Here is an 18,711-nt window from a genome sequence, read left to right as displayed (position 1 = left end):
CTTTAATTAATGTATTAATAGTATTATTAATATTTATCCAATTATTTATTATTTGTATTATTTATTTGTTTTTTCATTTTTAATTTAATTAATGTATTAATAGTATTATTAAGAATATTTATTTTATTATTTATTTTATTATTTTTATTATTTATTTATTTTTTCATTTTCATAATTCATTTAGTGTCTTTTTTGATAATTCTGTGTATTTTTTGGTAATTTTGTGTCCTTTTTTTGGTAATTTTGTGTCTTTTTTAAGTAATTTAGTTTTTTTCTGTCATTTTATGTCTTTTCTTGGTCATTTTGATGCTGCCTCCAGCGGCCCCCAGGTAATTAGAGTTTGAGACCCCTGAACTAACCAATATAGTTATCATGACAGGCCTGAAAAAGTGTTGATATTTTCCTCCTTGATGTGCTTCATTTGGTGCTTCATTCTGCCATTTTGATCATTGAGGTAAATGCAGAGGACTGCTTTGGGGTGTTTCACCTGTCAACAGGATTTAAAACATGATGTCAGTGTATTAATGGCCTCATCTGACAGACGGGAGGTGTTGGGTATGTAAATGATTACCAGGCGTGACAATATGAGGCTAGAGCGTCTCACAGCAGAAGATAATTGATTCTGTATGTGAGAAACCTCACAGAAAGACGACCACGTCAGTTGTTGTTTTTTAACCTAATTTCATGATGATTCATGACACATTTGTTGTTGCACAGATCAGTGGAAGAGACGCTGAGATACATAAACTAATGTAGGAGGGTCCTTATGACCAAGGAATGAGCCAGAGCTCATGAAAATAAAACTAAATCAGATATGTCGCTGCTGCAATGCAGCAAACATTAAAGCATGGGTCTCAAACTCGCGGCCCGCGGGCCAATTGCGGCCCTTGTGACGATATTTTGTGGCCCCCACCTTGATATGAAACTTTAATGTGAGTTTTACATGAATGGCACTTTACCGTGTTGTGTGTAGAAGGTCCGTTTATTTACTTTTTTTCGTAATTTTGTCGTTTTTTTAAATGTGTCTTTTTTTAAATAATTTTGTGTCCTTTTTAGTAATTTTGTGTCTTTTTTGGTAATTTTGTGTCTTTTTAAAATAATTTTGTCTCCTTTTGTTAATAATTTTGTGTCTTTTTGGTCACTTTGTTTCTTCTTTAAGTAATTTAGTTTTTTTCTCATTTTGTGTCTTTTTTGGCTTTTTTTGTGTCTTTTTTAAAATAATTTTGTATCTTTTTTTGGTAATTCTGTGTATTTTTGGGTCACTTTTTAAAGTAATTTAGTGTTTTTTCAGTCAATTTGTGTCTTTTTTGTAATTGGGTCTTCTTTGGAGATTTTGTCTTCTTTTGTCATTTTGTGTCTTTTTTGTCATTTTGTGTCTCTTTTTGGTCATTTTGATTCTGCCTCCAGTGGCACCCAGGTAATTTGAGTTTGAGACCCTTGCATTAAAGCATTGTAGGTGTTTGTTTGGGCCTCCATTGTTAATCCTTTGTCTCCAGCATGTTGTGTAGGACACCAGGCTGATGTCACTCTGCCCTGGAGCTGACCTGAATGGGCTTCTGTGGGGAGATAAGTGCCTTTGGGTCAAAATGGAGTCAGAGAGTGTGTTTTAGAGCACCTGCATCACGAACCCAGACATGTAGAACACACAACCCCCGTTATCTTGCACACATTCACAGACAGAAACACACACTGCCAGACGAACACAGACATGGGGGGAATACCCACACTGTTTTTTTGGACACTGGGGAGTCAGAGGAAGAGATATTCAACCTTTCTGATTTATTAATGACACAGAGAAGAAGATGGAGAGAATATGCCGAGCGGGGAGGGAGGAGGGGCCGTACAGATGAGACAAATAAGAGTTGAAGAGCAGCTATCGAGGCGACGGCGGAGGATGAGGAGGAGCGTGTTTGCATTATTAAACAGCCGTGGTGTTAGATTATTTACAACAGCTGGAGGAGGGGGGTCGATATCGGCTCGCACACTTCCAGGGAAGCTCCATCACACTCTTAAGACAAGTCGGCACAATCTGAGGTGGTTTGTGTAATTGAATGTCAGACGCTATTAGAGGGAGGAAGAGAGAGACGGAGACATAAAGAGGACAGACTAGTCGTGACGATATTTTGTGGCCCCCACCTTGATATGAAAGTTTAATGTGAGTTTTATATGAATGGCACTTTAATTTTGTGTCTTTTTTAATAATTCTGTCTTCCGTGTCTAATTTTGTTTCTTTTTTGGGTCATTTTGTGTCTTTTTTTGGAAATTTTGTCTTTTTGTGTCATTTTGTGTCTTTTTTCAAAACAATTTTGTGTCTTTTTTGGTAATTCTGTGTCTTTTTAATAATTCTGTGTCTTTTTTTGGTAATTTTGTGTCTTTTTTAATTTTTTTTAATAATTTTGTGTCTTTTTTTATAATTATGTGTCTTTTTTGGTCATTTTGTTTCTTTTTTAAATAATTTTGTTTATTCTGTCATTTTGTGTCTTTTTTTCGTAATTTCGTGTCTTTTTTGGGTCATTTTGTGTCTTTCAAAAATAATTTTGTATAATTTTTTGTAATTTTGTGTCTTTTAGTAATTTTGTGTCTTTTTTGGTAATTCTGTGTATTTTTTGGTCATTTTGTGTCTTTTTGAAGTAATTTAGTGTTTTTTCCATCATTTTGTGTCTTTTTTTGGTCATTTTGTGTCTTCTTTTAGTAATTTTGTGTCTTTTTGGTCATTTTGTGTCTTTTTAAAATAATTTTGTATCTCTTTTTGGTCATTTTGATACTGCCTCCAGGGGCCCCCAGGTAATTTGAGTTCGAGACCCCTGCATTAAAGCATTGAAGGTGTTTGTTTGGGCCTCCAGGGAAGCTCCATCACACTCTTAAGACAAGTCGGCACAATCTGAGGTGGTTTGTGTAATTGAATGTCAGACGCTATTAGAGGGAGGAAGAGCGGAAAAGGAGCGAGAGACGGAGACATAAAGAGGACAAACTAGTCACTTTTTATTAAAGTTGGCATGTGTGGTGCAGGCTAGACAAATAAATTAAGGAGCACGTAAACATGTTTTTTTGCCTGGGAAGTGTGTAAATCAGTGTTTATTCGCATGATGTCTTTTATCCTAAAGATTCAGATGAACACACACACATTCCTCCCATCCCGGACATATTAATTGAACTAGATTATATTAGAAATGTGGGAGAGAGTGCTAGATTGGCACGTTTCCAGAGCACTGACCTGGGAACTCCCACACCTCCCACATGCACATATGCACACACACACACACACACAGACACACACACACACACAGAGGAAAAGTCACACATACTTTAATTCTAACACACACTCACACAGAATCATGGCCCAAAAATAACAAGCATGTCCCACATTGAGAGTTCAGAGCTGAGCAGTTTCCTCTCACGTGTACGGCTCTGTCGGTAACTCTCACTCACTTTTATCCAACTTCCTTTCCTCACTTTCTCTCTCTGTGTCGGTCATGATCACTCACTTCAAAGTGCAGCCAGGGTCAAATTACAGTCTGCAGTTGCTGTTAATGCTGACCTGTTAATTTATGAGCTTGAACCCATTAATGCCGGGAAAGCGGATACGTCATTTTGTAGTATTTGTAGTTCTTTACACCTATTTTTGGTCTCTTGGCCAATTAAATGCATCAGAATACATGTGGGAGTACCGCAATGCAACATGGGACTTTTCCAGAACTTTGAAATCATCACCAGAAAAAGACACAAAATGACCAAAAAAGACTCAAAAAGATACAAAATTACTAAAAAAAAGACACAAAATGACCAAAAAAGACTCAAAAAGATACAAAATTACTAAAAAAAGACACAAAATGACCAAAAAAGACTCAAAAAGATACAAAATTACTAAAAAAAGACACAAAATGACCAAAGAAAGACACAAAATGACTAAAAAAAGACACACAAGGACACAAAATGACAAAAAAAAAAGATGCAAAAAGACACAAAATGACCAAAAAAGACACAAAATGAGAATACATGTGGGAGTGTCGCAATGCAACATGGGACTTTTCCAGAACTGAAATCATGGTGGAAGACGACTATAGCGGAGGAGCTCAGATATAACAGCTGTAAGCTCTCAAATACTTTTTAAATTTCATTTCTATCTGCTACAGAGGCTGAAAAATCTATTATTTAGTAGGAAGCGTTAACACTTCTGTTGAATTTACAGAAAACTTCAGGTTTTAGGGGGTTATTTTAAAATCGGCCAGAGGTTTTACAGCCATTCTTTCCAGGCGTTTTAGGCCTAAATGGGTTAATAAAATATGTTAAATGTTGCACTACTGCTAAAAGAAGGGTCCTTAAAACCTATACAATCTGCTAAAAGTTTCAGAGGTTAATGTTAATCCCCACTGACTCATTTGCTTAAATTTTAAAGTAAATATATATCTTTACAGGTTTAAACACTTGGTACGCATTCTGCTTCATTTGGGCATTAAATTGTTCCCTTTTCCACTTCGCCCTGATAACTGAGGCTTCTTGTTCAGCCAGCACCAGGACGCCTGGCTCACATCATATGACATACTGGATCTATATGTAGCTCGTCCCTTGTGGCCGCTCACACACTGACAGCCTTTCTTTTAGAGCACATTCTCTTTCTTCTCTCACATTGTCACGGTTGCTCTCTATCACTCTTTTATTCTTTCTATCTTCTCCTTTTTGTCATCTTCTAACCCCTCTCTCTGTCCCCCGTGGTCTCTCTGGCTACAGTTGCGGCTCGTTAGCACCATTTAGAAACTTCTTTCCGGCTCATTTGGCTCTTGGCTCATCCCAGCCGCATTGACATTAAGCTGTGTGATGAGCGACTGCGCCCCACGGCGGACATGACACCTCCGTTTCCATCAGCAGTCACGAAGCACAGCCCCCCCCCCCCCCCCCGCTTTCTGCTGCTCCTATCTGTCAGTGTGCAGCTTTAATGATGTTGATGTACTAATTTTACCTTTTCAGCTGAGCTGCTTCAGACACAGTTTTGGGGATGTCAGAACATATTTAGGGTGTGGTGTCTTTAACACTTCTAATGCACAACATGGGTCAAAAATGACCTGCATTGATTTCCCATGTTATTTAATGCTGCTCTGTGTTTCTGTGCTCTATCTTTTGATATCAACTTATTTTATGATTGAAAATTCCAAGTATTCTTTAAATATCTTGTTTTTGATAACAACAGATCATTATTTCCATTTTGCCTCTCATACTTTATGAAGAAAAAAAGTTTTTGCATTATTACATAGCTAACTACTTGGCTAAGTAGCTTGCTAAGCTAACTATTTAGCCAGGAAGTTAGCTAAGTAGTTAGATTAGCAAGCTACTTAGCTAAATACCTAGCCAAGAAGTTAGCTAAGTAGTTAGCTTAGCAAGATACTTAGCTAAATACCTAGCCAAGAAGTTAGCTAAGTAGTTAGCTTAGCAAGCTACTTAGCCAAGAAGTCATCTAAGTAGTTAGCTTAGCAAGCTACTTAGTCAAAAAGTTAGCTAAGTAGTTAGCTTAGCAAGCTACTTAGCAAAAAAAATGGATATGGGTAATTTTTGACCCATATTGTGCATTAGAAGGGTAGTAACACAAAAAGGGATTTTATTAAAAAATGAATAAAGGAAAACATAAGTTAGGATGTATGATGATCAAAAACAAACTAATTGAGGAAAACCTGGAATACTGAATGATGAAAATAATTTATTGCAAAGATATAGAACATAAAAACTGTCGGGTCACTTTAGACCCATGTTGTGCATCAAAGGGTTAAGCTAACAGGTAGCTGTGCTTGGATGGCTAATTCTCCCCATTAACTAATCATCTCTCTCCCCTGTCTGTGGTTTCCTCAGGCCTAGACCAGGATGCCGTTGGTGAAGAGGAACATTGAGCCCAGGCACCTGTGCCGTGGGGCGTTGCCAGATGGGGTGACCAGTGAACTGGAGTGTGTTACCAACAGCACCTTGGCTGCCATCATCAAACAGCTGGGCAGTCTGAGTGAGTACCCTGTGGTTCAGAACAAGAGTAATGTTTTGCACTTACAGTAGTTTAGTTAAAATCACGCCTCTCTACACCTCAACCTGACTGAGAGAAGCTGCTGCTAATTCATGTTAGCATTAACTGGGATGTTAGTTTCGGCTAGCAAATAACAAAAACAAAATGTAAGTTACTGACCTCAGAAAACTGAGCAGCGAGTCCTTGGAGTGTCTGTTAGTCCAACCAAACGCTGAACAAGACATTTAATGAACAAAACGTTTAAATAAACTGTCATTAAGTGAAAATACAGTGAAAGGGTCAAAGTTATGAGACCAAACCGGTCAACGTCCTTTTTTATATCTATATAATGTTATATATAACTTTATCGACACGTTTCCGTGGATACGCATTGTTCTGCTTCTCTCCTGATGACGGCTCGCCTTGTTAGTGATCTGTCAATCAAAGGTAGCCACACTGTCACCGCCCCCTGCTGGAATTTTCGGTAGAATGCAGCTTAAGGCACTTCCTGGTTTGCCTCCCTGCTCGGACCCGGAGGTTGCCGCCTGGTCTTTGTACGCCATCATGGCAGGGTTGTCGGCTTTCGTTTTTCAAAAGTTTATTCTTTTTCAACTTTTTAGCCACGGGGCCAACTTTTCAGCATCCCCTGCAGCCCAGTTTACTACATTACCCGCATTCAAATAAACTGGACTGGCATTTCCGCCCCCAACACCTGATTTGGTGTGAATGCAGCTTAACGGACCAACACTGCCAACCCTGGAGCCTTGCACAGCTAAAAATACCCATTTCCCTTAGCCATAGAGCTAAAGAACAGGATTGTCATCTGCACACTTGATTTAACTGCACAGAAACTCACAACTCATTGTGTTTACACCACACCACAGTAGGTCAAATGCATGCCTGACACCCTCCAAATGACTCACGAGCAACCAGAGATTATGAGATCCTGATGTGTCATCCTCAGCATTTTAAGTGCATTCACACCCGAAACTAATGAATTCAGAGCTGTGTTCTTGAAATCACATCACTTGAGACATGTTAAGTGTTAAATGTGAAGCAAGCAATGTCTGCACGTGACGATTCGATACATTTCAGCAGTTGTTTGGTGAGAGGAAGAAGCCTTAATAGTCCAGTTGACAGAAAGGTGAACCCGGAAATGTTGAGTACACCAAAGTTTTATGATAGAAATATATAGTATGGGTCCCCAGCATGCAGAAACTGCTGGATGCTAATTTGCATATGTTGGGCAATTTGTGTAATTTAGCTAATTAGCATGCATTAGCATAATCACCTATATTGATCATATTATAGGAGCTGCTTGGCCAAAATGGACAATGGCAGCATGTTTTAGGGGTTACTGGAGATGCTGAGTCCATATATGACATTTTGATTCAAAGATTCAAGATTCAAAATCACTATTTAAACCTGGTTTGGTCACGTTTTTACTCTCATTAAGCTGAGTTTTTTGGGGCGATTTAGACAGATTTTTGGAGGATAAAAATGTTCAGTGTTCAGGAATTAATTGGATCCTATAGTTATTTCTAAATTCCACAATAATGGTATTGGGCATCACGTCTTTGAATGATGGAACACCAGGCCTTTCTAAAGTCTTTCAAAAACATGCTAACATTGTATCATTTGGCCAAGTAGTTCCATAATATGACCAATAAAGGGATTATGCTAATTTATGCTAATTAGCTAAATTACACAAATTGCCCAACATATGCAAATTAGCATTGTATAGTTTCTGCATGCTGGGAACCCATACTATATATTTCTATCATAAAACTTTTCCGGGTCCACAATGGGGCTCTATGGGCTGTCAACCGGACTATAAGGACAGCTGTACGTTTGAAATAGACTGTTTAAAAGGGTCAATAGAAGGTGGATTTTTATTAAATCCAATAACCGCACATAAACATGTTCACCGTGACACAATGTGATGAGTCAGTACTGCAGATCAGTGTCCAGATGCATCATAATCAATATTCATTACCACGAATCTTTTCACCCTGAATAGCTCGTTAGAAGCCCGCATAGTTCATTTGAACGTTGAGTCGCACAGCACAAACCTATTCCAGAAAATAAATCATTCAGTGGAAACGTTAGGGGGAAAAAGATCTTTTTAAATTTGATTAACAGTTCTTGTTTAAATTAAATTCAGCGACAGCTCACTGCGAATGAGTGAGCGCTCTGCCTCTGCTCCATCTGTCATGTCGTGGGCCGAGAGACAGAGAAACGGAGCAGAGATGGAGACGTTCAGGGTATGCAGCAGGTGTGTGTGTGTGTGTTCTTGTACTTCCTACATCGTGAGGACCACAACATGTTTTTAACCAACAGAGTGAGGACATTTTTGCAAAGTGAGGAAATTTCGGCCGGTCCTCACTTCTTTAAAGGCTTTTTTGAGATTTCAGACTTTGTTTTAAGGGTTCAGGTTATAACTAGGTTCATGTTTGAAAAAAGATAATTATTTAACTAACTGAAACTGTATTGTGTGGTTACAAAACTAACTAAAATTATAGTGACAATGTCCTTCGTTTTCGTCTTTGTCAACTTTTTTCATACATAATGAAGATGGATAAGACAAAGGAAATAAAGGCAAAATTTACTGTGACCTCTTTTAATCTCCCACCCAACAAATACCCCATTACAAAAACCTAACACTAATGAAAAATTCAAAACTATTATAACCCTGCAAGGGAATTCACTATTCCAATGAGGGTCCTCACAAAGATAAAAGTACAAGAATGTGTGTGTGTGTGTGTGTGTGTGTGTGTGTGTGCGCATTTTATTTGGTTTCGAGGTGACGGCGCGATTGAGGAAGGCAGTAAATACAGTATGCATACATTTCTGTCTCACGCACACACTGGCAGACAGGAAGTCTCAATCCGACAGGTGCACAGCAGGAGGCAGCCTGTCCTACTGAGACAGACGGAGGGAGGAACAGCATCACCTGACCTCCGTCTCTGTAAATTTCTCTTCTCGTGCATCTCCTGTTTTATCTGGCTATATCTGAATTTTTTATTTTATTTTCTTTGGACTGTATCACACTGAGGGTTGTGGGAGTCATTCATTTGTGTTTGTCCACATCAAACCTGAACCCTCCTATCTCAACAACCAGCAGGTTTGAAATGTCAAACCTGCTGGTTGTTGAGATAGTATTAGTTTTAAAAATTGCAGAAATGTCACCATTTATCCAGAAACTGTAAAAACAGAAATTACCATCAGTTTCATTCAAATTTCCCCAAAAAATAAATCATGTGAGGAATGCTTCCTCTCAGATAAATAACCAAGTCTATGCTGGAAATAGTGACATTTCTTCAAAATCACCATATTCTACATCTCATTAAAAAAAAATCCCAAAAATAAAATGTTATATTTTACTAGATGCTGTAATATATATATATATATATATATATATATGTATATATATATATATATGTATATATATATATATATATATGTATATATATATATATATATATATATATATATAAAATAAATTTTGCACTTCTTAGCAAAATTAGAAAGCCATGAATGACTCTGAGACGAATGGTCACTTGACAAATATTCAGAAGTGCAAGTAGTTTACACAGAGCTGAGAGGAGAGGACAGGAAAGGGTGTGAAAGTGCAGTCACAGTCACATTTCAAAAAATCTGTGAAACTTTGACTGAACTGCAGTTTAACTTACACAGAACAAAGAGGAGAGGACAGGAGAGGTTGTGAGTCGAGGTTATATAATTGTAAATAGTTCAATATGTGTAGAATGTGAGTACCCTACTTGGGGAAAGTGTTGTTTATATAAATTCCATTTTTTGTCAAATAAATTGTAAAAAAAAAAATTAACTTGATGAACATGATTCATAGCATTATTACAGAGTTAAACTGGGCAAAATTGATTATTGAGTTCTCCTTATTTTTAACCATGATTGTGCTGTTTCCCTAGAGGGCCAGGACTTATACACTCCTGATCAAAATCTTAAGACCAGGTGAAAAATTTGGACCATTCGCTATTCGAGACAAAAAAAAATAGTAGGCAATTTATTAAAAACTGCATTTAAGTTATAGATCTAGCAGTTAAATACTAATATTATGTATCATTATTAGGCAGAGAAAGTGGTATTACTAAAATGGAAATAAAATTAAAATATATATATACACACACACACACACACACACAGGGGTACCATTGTTGTCGTTTAATATTCACTCCCTGTCTGTCTATGTCACTGTACTGTATTATTGCACTATTTGTCTGTCTGTCCATATCACTGTATTGTATTATTGCACAATAAAAAATAAAAAACTGCATTTAAACTCAAACAGGCTGTTCGGCTGCTGATCAAAAGTTTAAGACCATTGCCCAAAAAACCCCAAAACAGAACTAAAAGTGTCAAAAAGGACTTAGTAGTGAGTAACCCCACGGTTAAGATTTTAATCAGGAGTGTATATTGCAGTGAAAAATGAGTCCACAGTGAGAGAATGGGGCAAAAAAATGTCCAAAAACCTCTTAAACATGCTTGGAGTTCTGAGGATTAATGCCTGCTGCCTAACCTGCACAAAGAGAACTATTTCAAGTGTTCTTCTCAAACCAAAACTTTATTTTGGACTACAATCCACTGTAAAACCACTTTCATCATTCTTCTGCAAATAGAAGTCTAGTGGATTTCTTTTTCAGCGTGACTATGGCTGGCAGCTGGGAGCCGGAGCTCAGCTGGCCAACATGAACATGTGAATGCACTCTGTTAACTTCCCCGGGATGAAAGAGCATATTGTTCAGCTGCAGTCTCAAACGTGTGTTTTTGTGCGTTTCTGTCCAGGTCGCCATGCAGAGGACATATTTGGAGAGCTGTTTAACGAAGCCAACAGCTTCTACCTGAGGATGAGCAGCCTGCAGGAGAGAGTGGACCAGCTGGCCGTGAAAGTCACCCAGCTCGACTCCACTGTGGAGGAAGGTAGGGACGCTGTGTGGATTAACCCATTTAAGGCGGGAAAGCATTATCGCATTTCTACCATTAAAACCGGGAAAGCGGATACATCGTTTTGTAGTATTTGTAGTTTTTTCCACCTATTTTCGGTCTCTTGGCCAATGAAATGCATCAGAATACATGTGGGAGTGTCGCAATGCAACATGGGACTTTCCAGAACTTTGAAGTCATCACCAAAAATAGACACAAAATGACAAAAAAAGACACAAAATGACTCAAAAAGACACAAAATGACCAAAAAAAGACACAAAAGGACTAAAAAAAAAAAGACACAAAAAGACACAAAATGACCAAAAAAGACAAAAAATGACTGTAAAAAAGACACAAAATGACCAAAAAAGACACAACATGACTAGAAAATGACCAAAAAAGACACAAAATGACTAAAAAAAGACACAAAATGAGAATACATGTGGGAGTGTCGCAATGCAACATGGGACTTTTCCAGAACTTTGAAGTCATCACCAAAAATAGACACAAAATGACAAAAAAAGACACAAAAGGACAAAAAAAGACACAAAAAGACTCAAAAAGACACAAAATGACCAAAAAAGACAAAAAATGACTATAAAAAAGACACAAAATGACCAAAAAAGACACAACATGACTAGAAAATGACCAAAAAAGACACAAAATGACTAAAAAAAGACGCAAAATGAGAATACATATGGGAGTGTCGCAATGCAACATGGGACTTTTCCAGAACTTTGAAGTCATCACCAAAAATAGACACAAAATGACAAAAAAAGACACAAAAGGACAAAAAAAGACACAAAAAGACTCAAAAAGACACAAAAAGACCAAAAAAGACAAAAAATGACTGTAAAAAAGACACAAAATGACCAAAAAAGACACAACATGACTAGAAAATGACCAAAAAAGACACAAAATGACTAAAAAAAGACACAAAATGAGAATACATATGGGAGTGTCGCAATGCAACATGGGACTTTTCCAGAACTTTGAAGTCATCACCAAAAATAGACACAAAATGACAATAAAAGACACAAAAGGACAAAAAAAGACACAAAAAGACTCAAAATGACCAATAAAAAACACAAAATGACCAAAAAAAGACACAAAAGGACTAAAAAAAAAAGACCAAAAAAGACACAAAATGACCAAAAAAGACAAAAAATGACTGTAAAAAAGACACAAAATGACCAAAAAAGACACAAAATGACTAAAAAAAGACACAAAATGAGAATACATGTGGGAGTGTCGCAATGCAACATGGGACTTTTCCAGAACTGAAATCATGGAGGAAGACAACTGTAGCGGAGGGAGCTCAGATATAACAGCTATAAGCTCTCAAATACTTTTTGAATTTCATTTCTATCTGCTACAGAGGCTGAAAAATCTATTATTAAGTAGAAGCGTTGACACTTCTGTCACAGCCGTTTTAGGACTAAATGGGTTAATGGTGGACAGAGATGATCACAAAGGACAAAGAGCCTCTGTATGTGTGTGTGTGACCCTTTAAAGGTCCTCTGTCTTGGAGGATTATGATAAGTGCAGTCTCGGACCTAGTCCACACAGGTATGTTTTAAAATGTAGCTTCTTATGTGACCTTTCGTCCACATGCAAACTGCATTTTAGGTCAGTGAAAACATCTTGGAGGGTGAGTGAGTCAGTGTGTTTGTGTGTCCCAAAAGTAATAATAATAATAACTTAAGTTTATATGGTTTATCTCAGGAAAACCCAAGGGCCCTTGACATTAGACACGGGACAAAATAAATAAAAAGCAAGGACTGAAAAAGAAAGAAAGAAAAAATGAGAGTGCTGGTACTGGTAGTACTAATGCCATGAACTACCTCCAACTCCTGTATATAACTGTATTTATTTCGACTTAATCTTCTTGCTAGTACTGCTTCTACACAATCACACACATAGGAATACAAAGGAATGAATGCAAAAACGATTGGAGCACCATTGCAGCACCTGGTTTTGGTGCACCTGTTTTTTTATAGGCTTCTTATCAACCAACATCTTCTTTTTCTTCTTCTTCTTTGTAACTATCCAACATAGCTTTAAGGATTTATTTCCACACGTGTTTTTTTTAGAAAAAAAGAAGGGAAACACCCTGTTCTGAAAAATGCCTGTGTACATTTGAAGTCAGTCTCAGGCGTGTCTGTGTTTTCTTTCTTTTTGTGTGTGTTTTTTCATTGCTATGGATCTTTGCGTGTCTTGTGGTTAGAGTGTGTGCGTTTTGTGTTCTTGCTTGAGCCCCAGATGGATTTTACATCCCTATCTGTGAGTGGACTTGTGTGATAAAGAGTGTGTATCTTAGTACTTATTAGTTTATTAGTTATTTTTTTAAAGGTCTGTTCCTGTGTATGCGTGTGCGTGTTGTGCAGATGTGTGTGTCATTGCTTCCCCCTGATGCCAGCCTGCAGCATTTGTAATGGCTATGCTAATTATTTATTGATAAAATGTCCCTGCAACTGTCATAATAGTGTGTGTGTGTGTGTGTGTGTGTGTGCGTGTGCGTGATCGTGTCATAATGCAACTGTCATAATATTGTTTGTGTGTGTGTGTGTGTGTGTGTGTGTGACTCTGTGTGTGACTCTGTGTGTGTGTGTGTGTGTGTGCGTGCGTGCGTGCGTGAGTGTGAGCGTGTGTGTGCGCAACCTGTTCCACTCTCCTAATTTGACGTGTGTCTGCTGTATCCTTATGTCGTTATCTCCATACCCATGTGTGTGTTTGTGTACCATCTGAGTGTGTTAAGGTATCAGAAAGACACACTCCTATTACACTCCAGTTGTGTGTGTGTGTGTGTGTGTGTGTGTGTGTGTGTGTGTGTGTAGTGCGAGCCATGATCATTATCTCCATCATTAAGCTTTTCACTAACTCTGAAGGTCAATTTTCGTATTGCAGTAATTGATAGGCACACACACACACACACACACACACACACACTGTGGCGGTCAGACTGGACTGTAATGATCCAGTCAGCACGTACAGGAGGATTGAGTACGGTGGCCCCACAGGCTCAAACTGAACTTCAATGTAGTCCACTGCTCTTTTCTTTCTTCCCTTTTTTCCTCAGGTTGCCTTTATTTTTTCTTCCCCTTCTCATTTATTTTCTCCCCTTCCTCCCCCGTCTTCCTTGTTTCCATCTCCCTCTCTTCTACTTTATTCTTTCTGCCTCTCTTCTATTTCTATCTTATTTGCTCCCCATTTTCCACTCTTCCTTTTCTCTACCTTCTTCCTTTGTCTACCTCCATCTGTCCTTTTAATCAACTTCACCTTTTTCCCTCAAGCCCTCCCTTATTTTTTCCTCCATTCTCTGTATTCTTACTTTTCTTCCTCTTCTTTTCTCTCTCCCCATCAAACCATCTCTCACATCTTCCCTCCCTCTTTCCTGTATTTCTTTATTTCTCTTTCTGTCTTTTGATCTCTCTCTCCATCCCTCTATGTATTCCTTCCTCTCTGTCTCACTCAGCCTCCTCCCCCTTTAAGTCCGCCTCTATTTTTTCTTCTCTCTCTCTCTATCCTCCTCCCTCTCTCTCCCTCTCTATCTCTCTCCCTCTTTCTCTCTCTCTAAACCTAACCCTAACCCTCTTTCTCCCCCTCTCTCTCTCTCTCTCTCTCTCCCTCTCTCTCTCTCTCTCTGACCCTAACCCTCTCTCTCTCTCTCTCCCTCCCTCCCTCTCTCTCCCTCTCCCTCTCTCTCTCTAACCCTAACCCTCTCTCTCTCCCTCTCTTCTTGCTGATACTGCCTAGTCATTCTGCAGCACGGCGTCTCAGACGGAGCGTCAGATCGAGCTGCTGCACAGACGAGGATGAAAAGAAAAAGCTCAGCAGTCCTCTGTCTTGCACTCCCTCCCTCTCTCTCTCTCACTCTTCCTCCCTTCGCTCCACTCTTTCATCTCTCCTTCGTCTCCATGCCTCTTCCTCCCACGCACCACCAATTTGTCGTTTCCTAGCACACATTCACTCCGTCATCTGTTACTCTCCCGCGTCTCTCATCTCGCTCACATCTTCGCACTTTTCTTTCTCATCCCTCACTACTGCTCAATTTAACTTCTTCTTTCTTTTTTTTGCTGTGTTTTTGTCTCAAAACTGGCAGCCAAGTGAAGTCCTGTATGTTTTAAGGAACAAAGGAAGGATGAAAGAGAAAAAGTAGGAAGGGAGAATAAGGAAAGGAAGGGAGGCAATGAAAGGAGGAAATAAATTGAGAAAAACGAGACAATTAAAGGAAGAGGGGATCAAGGAAGAGAGAAAGAAATTAAGGAATGGTTAATGAAAGGCAAGAAGGAAGAAAGAGTGTAGGAAAAAAGGGAGAATTGGAAGAATGAAAGGAGGGAAGAATGAATGAATGAATGAAAGGAAGAAGAAAAGCAAGGAAGGAGGAAAGGAAGGAATAATTAAAGAAAGGAAGAATGAAAGGATGGAAGGAAGAATGAAAGGAAGGAAGGAAGGAAGAATGAAAGAATTAAAGGAAGGAAGGAAGAATTAAAGAAAGGAAGGATGGAAGGAAGGATGAAAGGAAGGAAGGACGAATGAAAGGAAGGAAGGAAGAATGAAAGGAAGGGAGGAAGGAAGGAGGAAAGGAAGGAAGAATGAAAGGAAGGAAGGAAGAAAGAAAGAATTAAAGGAAGGAAGGAAGAATGAAAGGAAGGAAGAATTAAAGGAAGGAAGGAAGAATTAAAGGAAATGATTTAATTCAATTTAATTTAATTTGTTTAAGCTATTTTTGTTGTTATTATATTTGTTCAGAGTTAAATAATACTTTAATTTAAGAGCTGATATCTAGCCATTTTCCATGGTTTTCTTGATAATAACCAAAATCATTATCAAGAAAACCATGGAAAATGTCTAGATATCAGCTCTTAAATGAAACGCTTATGAGCCTTTTTTGTTGTAATCATTATATTTGTCCAACCAAACGTACCTTTAGTTGTACCAGGCTATCAAATGAACAAGAAATTGAAGAAAGCAAGGGTGGTCTAATCATTTTTTCCATGACTGTATATATATTGAGGACTTTATTTGCAGTGTACCGTTATTTTATTTTTTTGCATATCGTCCATTTACCCATACTAGAAACTTTTTTTGCATTTTTTTTTTTTTTTTTTAAATGCTTTCATAGTACATTCAACAGCAATGCTCATACAAGTAATGTGTAATCATTATAGAAAAACCTGTTTTAAAAAAATCCATTTCACATATTGCATGTGGTTCAGGAAAGTAAAAGACAACCTTATGTCGTCTGTTGTTGTATCTCATCTGCAGAGTTCATGTGAAAGTGCTGCTGCACAAAGGAAAGCTTGTACGTTGAGTGCCATGAGTCTGACCCTGGAGAATCAACTTATCACACTGTGTTTATGATAAAAAAGAGTGATGCATCCTACCCGTAACAGTCACACAACTTCTCCTTAAAAGTATTATTCTACGGAAGCCCTAAACAGCCATGCATTCAGATTTTTTTTTCCCATGAGATAATTTTCTCGAGATCTTGAGAAAACAAATGAAATTAACTCGTTATCACGAGAAAACGGAGGGAGAAAAATATATGAATGCTTGGCCGTTTAGGGCTTCCGTATTATTCATTCATCTAACATGTCTCGTTTTACTCGGATGGATCAAACGAGATCCAGATATTAAATCGGTTGTTAAATTCAGGTAAATGTGGAAGTCAGACTGCTGCAAACCAACCAGCAATCAACATGTTTGTACGCATGTTAGAAGAAGATGAGTGTTAAAATTAGAGTTATGAGAGACGGAGCTAGAGGTGATGAAGAGACAGTTGGGTTAGTGTGTGTGTGTGTGTGTGTGTGTGTGTGTGTGTGTGTGTGTGTGTGTGTGTGTGTGTGTGTGTGTGTGTGTGTGTGTGTGTGTGTGTGTGTGTGTGTGTGTGTGTGTGTGTGTGTGTGTGTGTGTGTGTGTGTGTGTGTGTGTGTGTGTGTGTGTGTGTGTGTGTGTGTGTGTGTGTTAAAAAGAGAGAGAGGGAGAAGCTGGAGGTCTCTTTGAAGATGTGTCTGAATGAAAGTTGCATTAGCTGCTAGTTTTGTGGATTATTCATTTGGCCGCGGGGACAGAAGCTTAGGAGGGAATGATCAAACACTGAGCAGACAGGAGTGTGTGCTGACTGCAGAATCTGCACACACACACACACACACACACACAGGCTCGCGCGCACACACACACACACAGATTCGCACAGAGATCAAACAGGCAATCGCTCTTTAGTTTTTGAGGAATTTGCGGACAAGAGGTTAAACCGTACACGCTCCTCCTTTCAGATTTTTTTAATAATGCTGTTGATAGCACACACACACACAGTATACAGTACAGAAGTCAAGTAAATCACTGGCAGAAACATATGTCACGCTGACACGGTTTAACCTCATTATACACGGGGCCGATGTAAACCCAACCAGCCAGTGTGTGTGGTTAGCCATCTGCTAGATCCTGGATAGCATTGCAGTACCGTCACGTTAAATCTCCTCTGGGGAGGGTTAAAGGATTGACACACATACAGGAAGCATTTTCTCTGTCTCTCACTCTCCCTTTCACACACACACACACACACACACACACACACACACACACACACGCAAACTGGCTCCTGTTACATGTAGACAAATCACATTATCATGCAGTCCTACACGCTGCATAACACACAAAAAGCATGTAGAGCACCAACAACACGCAGGTTATAGTGTGTGTGTGTGTGTGTGTGCTTGTCTTAATGTAGTTGTGAGGACCAACCCCTGGCAGAAGACCAACATTGTGAGGACATTTGTAGTTGTGAGGACATTTTGCCTCATCCTCACAAAGAAAATTCTAGGATAGCCTCTAAAGGCCTTAATTAATCAATTAATCATCTGTATGAATTTCAGGGAAGGTCCTAACAGAGATGGTAAACCCTGAAATGTGTGTATTGGGCTAGGGGAACTGGTGGTCCTCACAAACAACTCAATGATCGTGGCCCTCACAACTATATAAAGACGTGTGTGTGTGTGTGTGTGTGTGTGTGTGTGTGTGTGTGTGTGTGTGTGTGAAAGATACTTGTTAAGCTGGTGCAACAAGCTCTAAGACCAAGCTGTCCCTGCTGTCCTGTTATCACCTTCTGTGTGTGTTTGAGTGCATACAGTATGTGAGCTGTCTGTATTACATGTTAGTCTACAGTCATGGAAAAAATGATTAGACCACCCTTGTTTTCTTCAGTTTATTGTTCATTTTAATGCCTGGTACAAATTAATGTATATTTGTTTGGACAAATATAATGATAACAACAAAAAAGCCCAATTTAAGAGCTGATATCTAGATATTTTCCATGGTTTTCTTGATAATGATTTTGGTTATTATAAAGATAAAGATATTCTGATTCTAACTTGCAGTACTGCTTACTGACAAACTTTGCCTGAGAAAATATAAACACCATTTCTTCCTGTCTGTGGGCCAAAAAAATCATCACTCTCATTTTTAAATTAGTTAGTTTCCTAACTAGTTCAAATCTTCTTGTAGCTGCTTTCTGATTTGGTGTTTTGGGTTTGTGCTTCTGTTCCATTTTCTTTTACATTCCTGTGTCCGACAGAGTCACATTGGGTTTCTGGGACTGCACTTCTGCAGTAAAAGTGGCATCCTGTTCTGTGTGACTCAAGCTACTAAATTACTACTAAACATCTAATTTCCAAACTTTTCTTGCTTTGAGAAAAGACAGAACTGTGCATGCTAAATGGATTGCATTGGGGACTTAGACAAATGAGCAATGGGTACAATAAAAAATGACT

At 38.5% G+C, this 18,711-nt stretch overlaps 1 protein-coding gene across 1 annotated transcript in view; it reads left to right on the top strand.

Annotated features, from left to right (window-relative positions):
- Nucleotides 1-18,711, top strand: part of zgc:109889 (uncharacterized protein LOC553542 homolog) — a 66,973-nt gene that overhangs the window by 33,724 nt on the left and 14,538 nt on the right. The window contains exons 2-3 of the mRNA XM_059354604.1: nt 5,839-5,983; nt 10,802-10,936. Of these exons, the coding sequence (XP_059210587.1) occupies nt 5,851-5,983; nt 10,802-10,936 (268 nt within the window). The 5' untranslated portion in view covers nt 5,839-5,850. The remainder of the gene's footprint in view (nt 1-5,838; nt 5,984-10,801; nt 10,937-18,711) is intronic.

This window comes from Centropristis striata, chromosome 17, assembly GCF_030273125.1.
Source record: "Centropristis striata isolate RG_2023a ecotype Rhode Island chromosome 17, C.striata_1.0, whole genome shotgun sequence".
NCBI classification, from domain to species: Eukaryota; Metazoa; Chordata; class Actinopteri; order Perciformes; family Serranidae; genus Centropristis; species Centropristis striata.
The sequence above is the reverse complement of the archived record's forward strand: the minus strand, read 5'-3'. Positions and strand labels throughout refer to the sequence as shown.